Source organism: Anneissia japonica, unplaced genomic scaffold (genome assembly GCF_011630105.1).
Source record: "Anneissia japonica isolate Jap-2015-1 unplaced genomic scaffold, ASM1163010v1 scaffold288094_len592898_cov174, whole genome shotgun sequence".
NCBI lineage: Eukaryota > Metazoa > Echinodermata > Crinoidea > Comatulida > Comatulidae > Anneissia > Anneissia japonica.
Window position 1 is genome coordinate 212,132 of NW_022737020.1, and position 14,018 is coordinate 226,149.

The 14,018-nt window shown below is 31.7% G+C and overlaps 1 protein-coding gene across 6 annotated transcripts in view; it reads left to right on the forward strand.

The window, feature by feature from the left end:
• Positions 1-14,018, forward strand: part of LOC117117061 (cytoskeleton-associated protein 5-like) — a 60,394-nt gene that overhangs the window by 4,925 nt on the left and 41,451 nt on the right. For all 6 annotated transcript variants that reach the window (XM_033261246.1, XM_033261247.1, XM_033261248.1 and 3 more), the window contains exons 2-8: positions 2,587-2,687; positions 3,480-3,670; positions 7,418-7,544; positions 9,164-9,415; positions 11,283-11,403; positions 12,401-12,510; positions 13,556-13,669. In XM_033261246.1, coding sequence (XP_033117137.1) covers positions 2,631-2,687; positions 3,480-3,670; positions 7,418-7,544; positions 9,164-9,415; positions 11,283-11,403; positions 12,401-12,510; positions 13,556-13,669 — 972 coding nt within the window. In that variant the 5' untranslated portion in view covers positions 2,587-2,630. The remainder of the gene's footprint in view (positions 1-2,586; positions 2,688-3,479; positions 3,671-7,417; positions 7,545-9,163; positions 9,416-11,282; positions 11,404-12,400; positions 12,511-13,555; positions 13,670-14,018) is intronic.

Here is a 14,018-nt window from a genome sequence, read left to right on the forward strand (position 1 = left end):
TATATGTCATTTTAAACGACCCATTGGTATTAACATGGTAACATCAATGTATTTTTAAAAATTAGACAGCGACGTTCTCTCAGAAGTTGTTCTGTAGACGTTTATCTATTGATGACCTTTTGACCTCCAGAATTCTGCAATGAGATTTATCGGGTCGATTCAGCCGAGACGGCCCGAGTGGAGTTTCATGTAAATTTTTCGTACGGAAAAAAAAATCGCAGCCAGGAATCCTCAACCAAATCCAGCACGCTTGGTTGTTAAAAATTTACCAGGTTTATTGAGTGTTACTCCTTAGTCAGCCAAAACGATCACCTATATATAGTCTACAGAAGACTGGAAAACAAATTATTCTGTAATAAAAATTACTATGGATTTCACGTTTTATAAGATGTGGTGATCATCATATTTTTCTCATAAAATTTCAAACACTAACATAAAACAAATTGTGAATACCGGTAATCATAAACATTATGGAAACTATTTTTAAAAATTAAATCTTTCAGTCTACCTACAAATTTATTTGCTAGGAAGAAAACAAAATGTTATATTACAACTTGAACCAGACCCATCCTCATTCTTTTTTTTCTTATAAACTATAAACAAAATATAAATCAAATACTTGAGGAATTCAAAAGTAAACCTAATGTTAGCACCTTCATGATAGTAAATCCAGATGTAAAATGTTTGTAGAAAATTGAACAAGAAGATATAATCTCGTAGCAGTCTAGATTTTAGAGAACATGAGAACCCGGATTTAGGTAACATTGCTCTCACATTGAATGTTTATTTTATTATTTTTTTAAAATTTGTAGTTATTTTTTTCTCTTTCTAGGGATCGTTGTAGAGTTACATCATCCCATTTAAAAACCAGCTAGATTGACATTCCATCAGTTAGAATTAAAGGTTTTACGATATAGAAGCATACAACAGTTACTATTTACAAAATTTATAACTAGGTAACACTTAGCAAATCACTCAAATAAACCTTTTTAGGCTATTTTTAACTATGTCAATGTTAAATACTGTAATTTTACATGTCAGTGATTTGTATTATAAAAGGGAATGAAAAGAAGACCGTGGAACCATGACAAGGAAGAAGACTATACTACTGTACTATATGTAAATATTAGGACATCATGTTTGGAATTTTAACACATGAAGAGATGTTGTACTGATGGGTGCTTTGCATACATAATGTGATTTTGTCAATCAGCTTAAAATAGAAATAACATGCGTAATGCCACTTAGACTACAGAAATTTCTGTTTTGTAGTACGTGCACCGTAGATAGTAGTCTCAGACAGTAGCACAAGCTGTTGGCTGAGAGGACGTCAGTTATAAGATTTTATTGTGATAGTAGATCAATGCAAAATATGACTGTACTCTATTATTTTCGTAGTGCATGATGTGTTTTAATTAAGTTTCTGATTAAGGTTTAAATAATAATAATAGTAATTTAATAATATGTTGATATTAGGATGATATCATCCATTATTAGTCATCAAGTATTGTCACCAGTTTACAATTATTTATTGAAATTTAAAAAAAAAATTATAAATTTGCCATGTAATGGACTGTGCATGAATAAATAACATTTTTTTTGGTTTCATTTTGTTTGATAGAACCTCTATAGATCAAATATGAATTTTTATGCTAATGAGGAAAAAAAAGGTTAAATTTACAGTGTACAGCAGTTAATTGTAGACATGTCGAGGAGGTGTTTTCCATAATGCTTCATTTCTGTAAGCTGAATAACTTAGTACAACAGCTTTCACATATATCTCTTGCATGAGGTGTCTAGAACACAGCCTTGGGCCTGAAGCAAGGTCAGGTTCATTTGCATTGCTGAGTACGAGTACGAATGGGCAGCGATAATTAATGCTAGACTAAGCTAATTGCCTTAAAAATGAGCCATTAAGGGTGTGGCTATGGTTTTATTAAAAACAAGAATTTTATTGAAGGCTAACAATGATGTCATATTGCAATTGAGAAATGTTTATATTAATCTAAATTTTATTGCAGCCTTATCCAACAGTGTCTGAACTATAATAAACCTCTCGCAAATGGCTTCAGGAATATTGCAGTTATTTATATATTTTCAAGAATTTTTTTTTTTTATAGGATAATTATAATTTATAGTAATCAGCATTATGTTGAAATTACAGATGTTTTTTTCACATGTAAAAGAGGAGGAGGCTCATTCTTTCATTCATGTTAATGTTAACATTATAATTCATATCCACGCAGTACTTTGTACTGAGTGATTTTAAACTAGGTCTCTTTATGTGGCTTCAAACGTATTACAGAGGAATTTTGTCATTTTTGCCAACTGATAGAATTTTTCAACGCTGCATTTTGGATGATCACCTAATATGTATCACTTACTTTCTGTTCAAATTTTTGTCTTAGACATTTATCCCGTTTTATTCCATTTGAAAAAAAGAAACATCCTGAGCTATTCCTTTTCTGATTGGCTGTGATACAGTCAGTACTTAGCATCACAAAATCATGACCATTGGATTAAGTGATATAAACTAATTGATGATGTCATAATTATGTGCTTATCCTTATTTGTTTCTTCCACCAGGCAATTATTGAATATTACTAATGAGTAGCCATCACTAGTGCACAATGGGTGATGAATCTGAATGGCTAAAACTTCCACTTGATGATAGATGTGTACATAAGGTAATGGTATTCATATTAAAGTGAATTTTTTGATACATTTCATTGCAGTTATAATACCGCCAACTACTAATACATTGCAATTATTTAGTCTTGTTCTACACTGTACAAGATCTAATTAAAACTTCGGATGGGAGATTGCTGATTTCAAATATCGTAAATGCTCGAATAAGAGCTGCGGCAATTTTTTGAGGGTTCAGTTCGGCGCTTATTCAAGAGTGGCACTTATAGAAAATGCCCATTCCTATATAACTCATGTATTCCCATAGTTCAGTAGGCCTATCAGGTCCTACGTCATCATAAATAAACGTTTAAATAGAGAAATGCTTGTGTCTTCATTGTGTTATTTATTTATTTTAACACTGTATACATTGTATTAAAACCCTGTTTCTCAAAGTGTTTCATTATACATGTATGGTAATATAAACAAATTTTCAATTAAGCACGCAGTGCTTATTCGAGAGCGGTGCTTAGCTAAATAAAAAATCAGGCTTGGCGCGGCGCTTATTCGAGCATTTACGATAGTCTTGTTATTCAAACATATCATACTGTACACAAACAATAATAATCAGCATTAATTACAAAAATAACCTAATAATTATGCAAAGATATAATTAAGTATAATTCAAGGTTTAAAATTCCATTCTTATTATTGTCATCACCATCATCATTGATTCATCTTTGTCATTATTGTGTCATTATTGTCACCATCATTATCGTCATTGTCATCTATTATTGTCGTCATCATTATCTGTACTGTAATAACCAACTGTAGTCAAATACTTTTCTCCTCAGGTTTGGAAGGCTAGATTACATGGCTACACAGAAGCTATCAAGTACTTTGGAACATTGGACAGCAAGAGTCCAGAATTCACAAAGTATCTTGGCATCATCAAGAAGTTTGTGGTCGACACAAATGCCGTAGCCCAAGAGAAGGGCTTGGATGCTACCTTGGCATTTTTGGAAAATGCAGCCTCTGCTCACAAGTAAGCTTTATAGTATAATTTTCCAACTACAGTAGAACCCCTATTAAGGGGACACTTTTGGGACAAAAAAAAAGTGACCCCTTGGTGTGTCCCTTGGATAGATTTTGGCCGTAGTGTTAAAAGGTAGACTCCCTTATTTTGTGCCCTAAAATGTGTCTGTGCCCCCTTAATTGGGTGTCCCAAAGGAGGGGGGGGGGGTTCTACTGTATTAATGATTTTGCTCTGTTTTTTTATATAATAATTTTATTTCTTGAAAAAAAAAAAAAAACTTTTCACAATTTATTACTTTTTTTATGTTCACATATTTATATTATTTACTTTTAAAAAAATTTAGTTTTTTTATTGTTTTTTTTTTATCCTATTTTCTTCCTTCTTTAGCATTCATATATTTTCAAAACAAATACTACAGTATCTCCACTTGTGACAATTTACAAAAAGAAAGTAACCCTATGTGTTTAAATTGGTGCCTGTCGGTTTATTGCCTAGTTTATTAATTTACTTTAAATCTTTGCAAAAAATTATAATATAATAATAATGATACTGTTAATTTTGTGAAGATTATTTTCTTGAATGTAAAAATTGCTTTGTCAATTTGATTACAGTAGCTTACTATAAATGGCAAGATAATACTAGAATGCATTACCTTCTCAGAGGTTATTAATTTGGTCCAGTTATCAACTGTAGTAGTGCATAGCCTGACAGTTAGTTAATACTATTGCATTAATTACATTCGTCTTGTTGTGAATCTAGATACAGTAGGTCAAGGGTAGTCCAAGTGAAGTGCAGTGTATATTAGACCGATTCCTATGCACATGCCTGTATTTGTGTTTTAATTTGTTATCGATAATATTTTTCAAGTCTAATATAGATTTTATTTTTATGTACACAGAGCACTAACTATTGTCTGTATATATGTTTTGTACTGTATGGTAATAAACAAAATTTATTATACAGTATGAAAATATTTATTATAAATTAAGATGTTTAAAATATAACCATACATATTTTTTTTTTATAATAAACTATAAAATAATTATATTAATTATTAAATGATAATTAAATAATATAAATTTTTATTTTTATTTTTTGGTATTAACCATTTGTAATTACTGTACATGGTAATTTTAAAATGATTCTTAATGATTTTTATTCAAAAAATTTACAGTACTGTAAAGAGAAATGACAAAATTTGATGTGGTGCATGCTTATATAGCTCTAGGGTTGTAGGATTATAAGTGACAATTTTTCTTACAGCAGAAAGATATCTCCCTTTGTGTGCCTCATAATGAGACTTACTAATCATTTATTAATAATTTTCAATTATATCCTGTTGTTGACTGAGAATGAATACAAATTTAATGAGCGCTGTGTATTATGAAAATGTTGTTTTAAAAATGATCTGTCTACAGCTAATATATACTTTCACTGAATTATTAAACATGTATACAAGTCCATTAAAACCATAGACTATGTGATACAGTAAATATATAATGACATTAAAAGAAAAAAGAACATTCAGTACAGCTGAAACAAACATTTTACTAGACTAAAATAGTGTTTACTTATTTTGTAACAACAAATCTTTAAATTTTCTGTAGTATAATTCAACTTGAATACATACAACTAGAAATTGTTTATCAAACCTAGAGATATATTCTTGAAATTAGAATCTTACAAGACCTTGAACATCTGTATTGATTTCTGCAAAGAGTATCTTTAAATCATACTGTACAAAATTGTTCTTTTTCTTTTTTTTTTTCCTAATTTGACAATTGTTTGAATTGAACTGTAAAACATTTGTTGTTACTGTAAGTTGTAAAAAAAAAAAAAAAACATTTCAGTTTGAAAGGCCATGTTCACAATTGAGTATACCTCCCGCAAATTTACTTTTCATAAATGCAAAGGAAGGCTTAGGAAAGATTTATGTTGCAAAAATACTTGCAGTCACCTATGGCTTCCATATTTCCATTCTCTAATTACTGTAGAGTACAGTACTGTAGAATGAAGCCTCAGTAGGATTAACCTTTGGTCAACTTGTAAAGCAATAAAACTATAAGAGAGGTTTTTTACAATGTTGTATGTTACCGTAGAGTACTGTGTAATAATGTACTGTAGTAAAAAGCCTGTGTTTGTGATGTCAAATTTATATTTCTGTTGATTCTTGTATTATGCTAAATATATTTAACAAATTCATGGCTTTTACATATTTTAATGGCATTTGTGTAATATAAATGAATAAATTATATTAGTATTATTAGTATTGTATGTGTATTGTAAATTAAAAATATTTGACCTTTTTTAAATTATAACAATAGTGATGATGGTGGGTAATAAGAGCATTTTGGGATTGAACTTGTTTTTTAATTTTGTTTGCATTAAGATTGAATTGTATGTAATTTTTGTCATTTTTCATCAATGAAATGACATTACTTACAGTGGAACCCCGTTTTTACGTACCCTAGTTATACGGACCCTCGGTTTTACATACGCCTCGTATGGACGATGACGTCATCAAAAACCCCGAAAATATTTAAAACAAACGGCCCTTTTGAGAGCAACCATAAGTAAAATGACTATAACAATAAACTATAACAATAAACAAACCATAATGTAACATATTTTCATTAAACAGCAACGTTGATTGAGTCTAATACCGGGTTGTTATAATCTAAAACCATGTGAACTGAGTGAGATGAACAACTACCGATGGTGCTCAAAATAATTGCTTTCCTCCTTAGCTTCGTGTGGCAAACAATGGAAGAACTCGTCTGGTCAAATTTTCTACACGAAGCTGGGTAGACATAGTTTCGTACACGAACGCTAATTGGTTGGCTCGCCCAATGCATAGCACATGGTTGCTGTTTCACGTACACGAACGCTAATTGTTTGGCTCGCCCAGTGCAGCGCACATGGTTTTAGTTTGTCTTAACAGGCCCAGACAGCACCACAGCTCTGTTGTTAGAATAGGCTTGAAGGGGAATTCCCAAGTTATACCTTTTCGTATTGGTAATCTTACAATATTTTCATGTTCTTTATTTTAGTTTAAAAATAAAAGTTATAAAGTGATGAATTAATACACTAGGCACATGGTTTTATTTGAACACTTTATTATGACATTGTAAAGTGATAATAAAAACACTAAACACATGGTTTTATTCGTAGGCCTAGGCCAGAGGCTAGGTCTAGCCTAGGTAACATCGTTCTTTCGTACATACGTTTATTGAGCGTTACGTACGTATTAGGTCAAAGGTTACCACAAATTTAACCCAACCTCTATTTTACGAATCCCCCAATTTACATACGCCCTCTGGTCCCGTACCGTACGTAAAATTGAGGTTCTACTGTAATTATAATTGCTATCAACATCATTGAAACTGTTATCAAATCATTACCATAATTTAAATTGCTATTTTTGTTATATTGCCATTAGCATCACCATATCTTTTTCATCATTGACATTGTCAGTCATTTCTTTTTCATCATCATGACCACCCTCAACACTATATGTATTGTCATTATTACTTGTTCTCAGTATCATCATAACCTGTAGTAACATTAAATTAATATCCACTTTCATCAATGAGATACTGTACTCCAACTGAAATTTTCCAATATTCAAATAGCAAAATAATTTGTATATCAATAGGTAAACAATATCAACGCACCTTTCCATTAGCCGTCCTCAAGCCACTACATATCTAAATCACATCACGTCTTTTAATGTGATAACATTTTATGTTCCCCTAGGACCTGTGCTGAGGTATCTGCAGGTGTTGTAACAAAATGTTTGAATTCTTCAAGGACCAAAACAAAAGAAAAGGGAATTGAAATCCTTATGGTTTGCATTGAACTGGAAAAACAAGAAATTGTTATTGTAAGTATTATTTTTTTTTATTGGCTGGCTTAGAATGATGTACTGCTTGTTAATGTTAATTTCACTTTTAAAAATTAAAATTATCCTTATTATCGTTATTATTGTTGAATTTAAAGGTAGATAGTTAGAACATTAATTACATTTGTGCAATCTATTGCATCCAATTTAGTGAATCTATTGTTGCAAATTCCATTAAGGGCTAAATATTATCTTCTAAAATTACTCATTTATGTACAAAATATATTTGACAATTATTATACTTTTTTTGAAAGCTTATTAGTAACATGCTTTTAAAGTAGATTTTTGTTATTAAACTCTATCCACACATTACAAACAAATACCTATGATTTGTCAATATATGTTGTTGCAGTGTAAGCATCATGTCCATTTATTGGCAAGTCATACAGTTTCATAGTATTTAATAGGATATTGAGAGCTATAACAACCAAGAAATTCATTTAATATTTAGAAGAACAAAATTAACATTAACTATGAAAGCGATATCAGAGCTCAGAATTAAATAGCATTTCTTTATAAGATACATTTTCCGTTGCAATTTCTAATTTCGCACAAGTACTCAAAAACGCTTGAGAATTTTGAACAGTAGTTTTTGCATTTCAGAAAGGAAGATATTGAAGAACATTTCTGCAAAATATCAATCACTAAATTTAGCGGAAAATATATTAAAATTAATTTAAATATACAAATCTTATTACTAAACTATTAATTTTGGAATTTTGGAAGCTGTTTTTTTCAAAACCTACATGGCTAATATCAGATGAATTAAATTTATTCATAACTTCGCTAATTATACTTAACCAGTTCACAACAAATAAACACTGTTTTTAAGAGGAATTGAGGCAGAATTAAAAAAAAAAAAATACCAAAAACTTCGATTTTTTTGACAAACAGATGGTTTTGGCAGAGCCAGTCACATTTAATATAAAAATAAAATGAAAGATATAGTACATGATGACTTACTTTCATATTCAGTGCAGAGCAACTACTGTCATTGAACACTTTATAGTTACAGTACAATCACTATGATATACCATATTTGTCTTTAATTCCCAATGGAAACAAATTGGTATGTAAACTTAATGGCACATATACCTTAATTTATTTACCATACAGATATAACAAATCCCAATGGAGTAGAGATGGTTCTGCATATTTATAATAATTAAATAATTGGGATAGTAGGTCAATAACAATGTAACATCTGTGACATCCAAAATATTTACAAAGTAAATTTGTTGAATTCAAAAAGAGAAAATTGAAGGTCATTTCTGTTCTCATATCAATTAATCATTAATAATTTCAACTTCACTATAGTTGCAGAATAAATTTATTCTTTTTTTTTTTTTTTTTTATTCGTGAGCAGGAGGTTTATTTACTTTACAATGCAAAATATCATGCTTATTTTTTTGATTATTAGAAGAATACAATTGATAATCCATGCAATTTTTATAGTAATTGTTAATATATTTATTATCAGAAGGTCATGGGTTCGAATCCCGGTGTGGACATATATTTATCTCAAATATTTACTATCATAATTTTGTTATAATTGATTGTATATGTTTTTCTAATTAATTTGTTTCTGTTAAAATATACAGGAAGAGGTGATGAAAGGATTGACCAATAAGCAGCCAAAAATTGTTGCAGCTTCTATTCTAGTATTACGGACTGCAATTAGCAATTTTGGTTCGAAAATTATCACCCTGAAACCGATTGTAAAAGTTATGCCAAAGCTATTTGAGCACAGTGACAAAAATGTGAGAGAGGAAGCCAAACTGCTGGCCATTGAGATCTATAGATGGATTGGTGCGGTATTTAAGCCTGGCCTACAAAAAATTAAGCCTGTACAGGTAAAGAAGCCATTTATTGAATGAACCAAAGTGTATCTGTAAGCTCTCTGCTTAGTTCTTACGTACACATTTTTAAAGAGTAAAGTTGTCAGTTGGGAGTATGGTATGGCAGTTGAATTAAATAAATTTTTTGGTTTACATTTTTTTTTCTCAAGTGTGTTGTTCTAGGCGTTAGACTTGGGGAAGGGACCCTGTTGTGAATCATGGCCTGGGGCTGGCAGACTTTCAAAGGGGAGACGGGTAGTGTTGTTTGCAGACTTGGCCTATGCCTAGACTATTTTTCTTTCCTGTCGCACTCTGCTGCACTTGATTCACTGGAACTAAAATGTCACAGTGAATGGGACAACAAAATTATCATATAAACTGGCATCAAACACAACCATAATTTTATTCCACATGACACATGATAAACCAATCAAATGAGAGAGCAGCTTAGCTCAGTCGGCTAATGTGGTGGTAGCCACTTTGTGTGCGCTGAACCGTATAGATCTCTAGGTCCCCGGTTCAATTCCCATTTGCTGCCTCTCTCTCTCTTGCCTATTTTAATACACTATTTAGATAGGCTTTTCTTTTTCCATTTTGATTTCGGAGGTGATAAACATTTTCAATTTTTTTTTCAATCATATAGTGGTGTAGAATAATCTTATGAGAACGTTTTCCAGAAAAAGATAATGTAATACGACCCTCTGTTAAATAGAGTTATGAATTTTTAGATAACATTGGGACAAGAATTTAGCTTCAAAGTTTATCTTATTTCTGTTGGTTACACACCACTGACTTGGGTTGTTTGTCATCACTTCAAGATGTTTACCGATTCATGGAAAAGGCCTATGGCACACCATCTTTCAGATGAGACGTTTAAGCCGTTGATTCCGTGTGCATTGATGGCCCATGTGCACATTAAAGAACGTGGTACACTCTTCGGAAAAGAGTAGGGGATTGTCTACCGGTGTACTGTCCAATCACCACCAGAAGGACCCCACTGAAAAAGTCTTCTAGACTTTCGTGGGCTATCCTTGGTGTTTACACCGAATAAATCTAATCCAATCCAGTCTAGTATATGTGTTGTAAAAATGATAGTGTATCAAAAAGTGGACAATAAAAATAACTAGACCTACTATATCTGTTTGTAATTTAACAGAACAGGGCTTTTCCTCATGACATGATGAGAACTGATTTTTAAATTATGAAAGTTATAAAAAAAAAATCTTAAATAAAATTTAAGCTACTGATACTTCAAACTAAGGCTACAATGGTACTGTACATAAGATAATATGGAAGGGTTGTAAACATTGCACTATAGAACCCAACCATGTGAGGGCTACTACTATTATATTTTCAATCTATTATATTATATAAAGCCAAGACTAGTCACTCCTTGCAAATCCTGTTTCAGAGATAATGGCCAAAACATTCTGGCATATCAATTATTTTTTTAATCTGTTTTATAGCACTAAACTTAACTTCATATATCTATACATCATGCTACAGTGTATGCTGTTATTTTCCCTATTTTCAATGTTAAAACAAAAATTTTTAACAATTTGGTGATGGTTTCTGCCTGAGAAATGCCCGAAATCAACTTTGAAGGCTCATTTCTCAAATATTGTTTTTTAGCAGCTGTATGTTTAAGCGCTTGTAACTTCTTAAGGGAATGTTGGATTTAAATGATTCTTTTACCATATTATAGCTCTCATTTTACTGATGAACACTGTATCATTAACTAAAAATCAATTTTTGTGACTATTGACTGGTTTGGCTTGACTTTGCCATATGTAGAATGACATTATTTTTAACTGGGCAATAATACAAATAATAAACTGTTACCTTAATGCATGAATGAGATGATGTTCACTTATTCTTAAAGATGAAAGAATTAGAGGAAGAATTTGAAAAGTTACCAAACAAAGCACCCAAACAGATTCGCTTCTTGAAGTCGCAGCAGGAACTGAAGGAGAAGTTTGAAGAGGCAGCTGCTGGTGGCGGTGGTAAGTAATAGAAGGATTCGGCGATGGGCGTCACATCACCTAACTTGGGTCTTGGGTTATAAACAATCGGCTGGCACAGCTGTGTTTTACAAGGAGATTATTATTGTGGCCATCCCTTGTTGTTGTAAAGATCATCATAATTCCCAGTAAACTATACCAAATTAATTGGAAATTAAACTTGAGAATTTTGCCTTTAATAATGGCTTGCTAATGCTGTAAAGGATACTGGCCACAAACAATGAGATTTTTCGACAAAATGTTAGGCCTAGGCCCCTGCACATCTATGGCATGGTTAGGTATGCGTGATGGTTTTTTGGACCCGTTAACTACGCTGCGATGTTAGAGCTAGTTAAGGTTTATTATATGAAGGATCCCTTCAAATTCAAAGCATACAATTCTGAGAGAATTCTAGGATAAGTAAATAAACACTATTTTGAACATTCATATTGCCTTTCTTAGTCATTTATTTCTCACGTTAACAGTGGGTGGAAGTTTTTGCAACCATAACATTATCTTTTCCTATACTATCGCCCAGTCATGTTTTTCATGTATACCTAAGTTATACTGACTGTGACTGACTAAACAAACATCGTCGAATCCGTCTATTGATGTGCTCGTCATTTCCATTTTGTATTTTAATATGTTAAACATAGCATTTTATGGAGCATTTAATATTAATCAGCTGATGGTTAGATATTTGGTAGTAATTAGTATGCACTTAGTGTATTAAAAAGAAGTCAAAGGTCAGTTATGATGCAAAAATATTTTATATTTGGCCTAAGTGAGTAGGATGAATTTTTGAGAAAAAAATTTGAAGGAATGGTATTATCTGGGTGTCTGCTGTTAGGAGCTAAAAAGAAAAACAAATTTTCATTCTAGTGTTCAATTTAAAGCTAATAACATACAGAGTACGCAATTAAAAAGTTTATTGTTTTGTTTTATTAACTCCACATATAAACAGTATATTTTTAATATTGTTTTTCATTGATATTCTTAGAATCTGAAGACGATGATGAAGATGATGTTAGACCTGAAGTGGATCCTTTTGAATTGTTACCAGCTGTTGATGTTTTGTCCAAGTTGCCAAAAGACTTTTTCGAAAACATTGTAGGTTTCACATGTATTTACATCTAATTAAATACTTAATGCACCTAAATCCATACCCATTTTTATTACATGAAGTTATTTTATTTAATAGTATGCTCAAGAACGTTTTACACATCATGATTTATTTTCTATTAATGTACAGTAGGTCTTCATAAAAAAAAATATATAAACATACTTTGCATATTGGCCATGATTTGTTACAATTCTTAAGGTTATTTTTAAAAAAGTGATTAATATCGATATTTATTACATATTTACATAGTTTGCATATGATAGGATGGAATATATTTGTTACAAATTAATAATGGATACAAAAAAGTCTGCAGTATGTTTTTGACATTAACATTCATAAGTTAGGATTACCTCATATTTAGTGTCTGACACTCATGATGAGGCCTAACTGCCTTGGATGTAACTGGACATCCTAATCTAATTGCATAAAACTACATATCATAATATACGTTTCCGTTCTTAATTTACCCCACTTCCTCGCATATGTCAAATAACAATGACACAAGCCTAAGGACTTCCTGTTGATTTTAAATGTTTGTTTTGTGATAAAATTTCAAAATAGATGGGAACCATGTTAATGGTACTCGCCTACCAATTCCAGGATCATAGGTTCAATCTTAAGGTACAGGTCTCCCTCCAATTAAAGACCACTTTTGGGACTGGAGTTTTCACAGTCTTTAGAAGCTTTTGTCTTTAATAATAGAAAAATATTTTTATTTGGGCTGCAAAATGGTGTTTTTTTAATTGGAGGGATCTTTATTTGGAGAGAGACTTGTAGTTTTAAAGGAATTATACTTCTTAACGATACAAGTCTGTTGTAAAATAGGTGGTGGTGGGGGTGGAAGAAGAAACAAATAATACCTAATAAATACAATGTTTTAATTTTTTTTTGTGCCAAAGGTTAACAGTTGATCAGCGCACACAAATTGCCTACCACCAGATAGCCAACTGAGCTATGCTGCTCTCTTAGTATTGGTTATTTGGCCTGGAAAATATTGTTTTAATTTAAATTAATTCTTTTATACTTCTGCAGGAGGCTAAGAAATGGCAAACCAGGAAGGAAGCACTGGACAATTTGTTGCCCTTAGCAACGAGTCCTAAAATAGAGGGCGGTGATTTTGCAGAGCTGGTGCGAGTTTTAAAGAAGGTATGTTTAACAAAGTAGCTGCTTGCTTACTGTATGTTTACCCAATGATTGGTTTTGTTAGCGGATTTCATTTGTTCTGAAAAAGATTATAAGATTAAAGCCTATGTAATATACAAGATGAATTATTGCCCCCTCCCCCTCACCCAAAAAAGATCTATTAATCAATTGGTCGAGTGTTCTAGAAAGGCCAGATAGAACATTTTGTTAGGCTAATTAGCTGTTGTGTTCCCTGGCAAATTACCGTAAAACCTCAAATTGAAGCCCTGGGCTGCTTCTTTGGATGGGCTTCTTTTGGAGGCTACATTTGTAAAGTAAAGAGGGGGTCATCTCGAGATTAAGCCCATTGGGC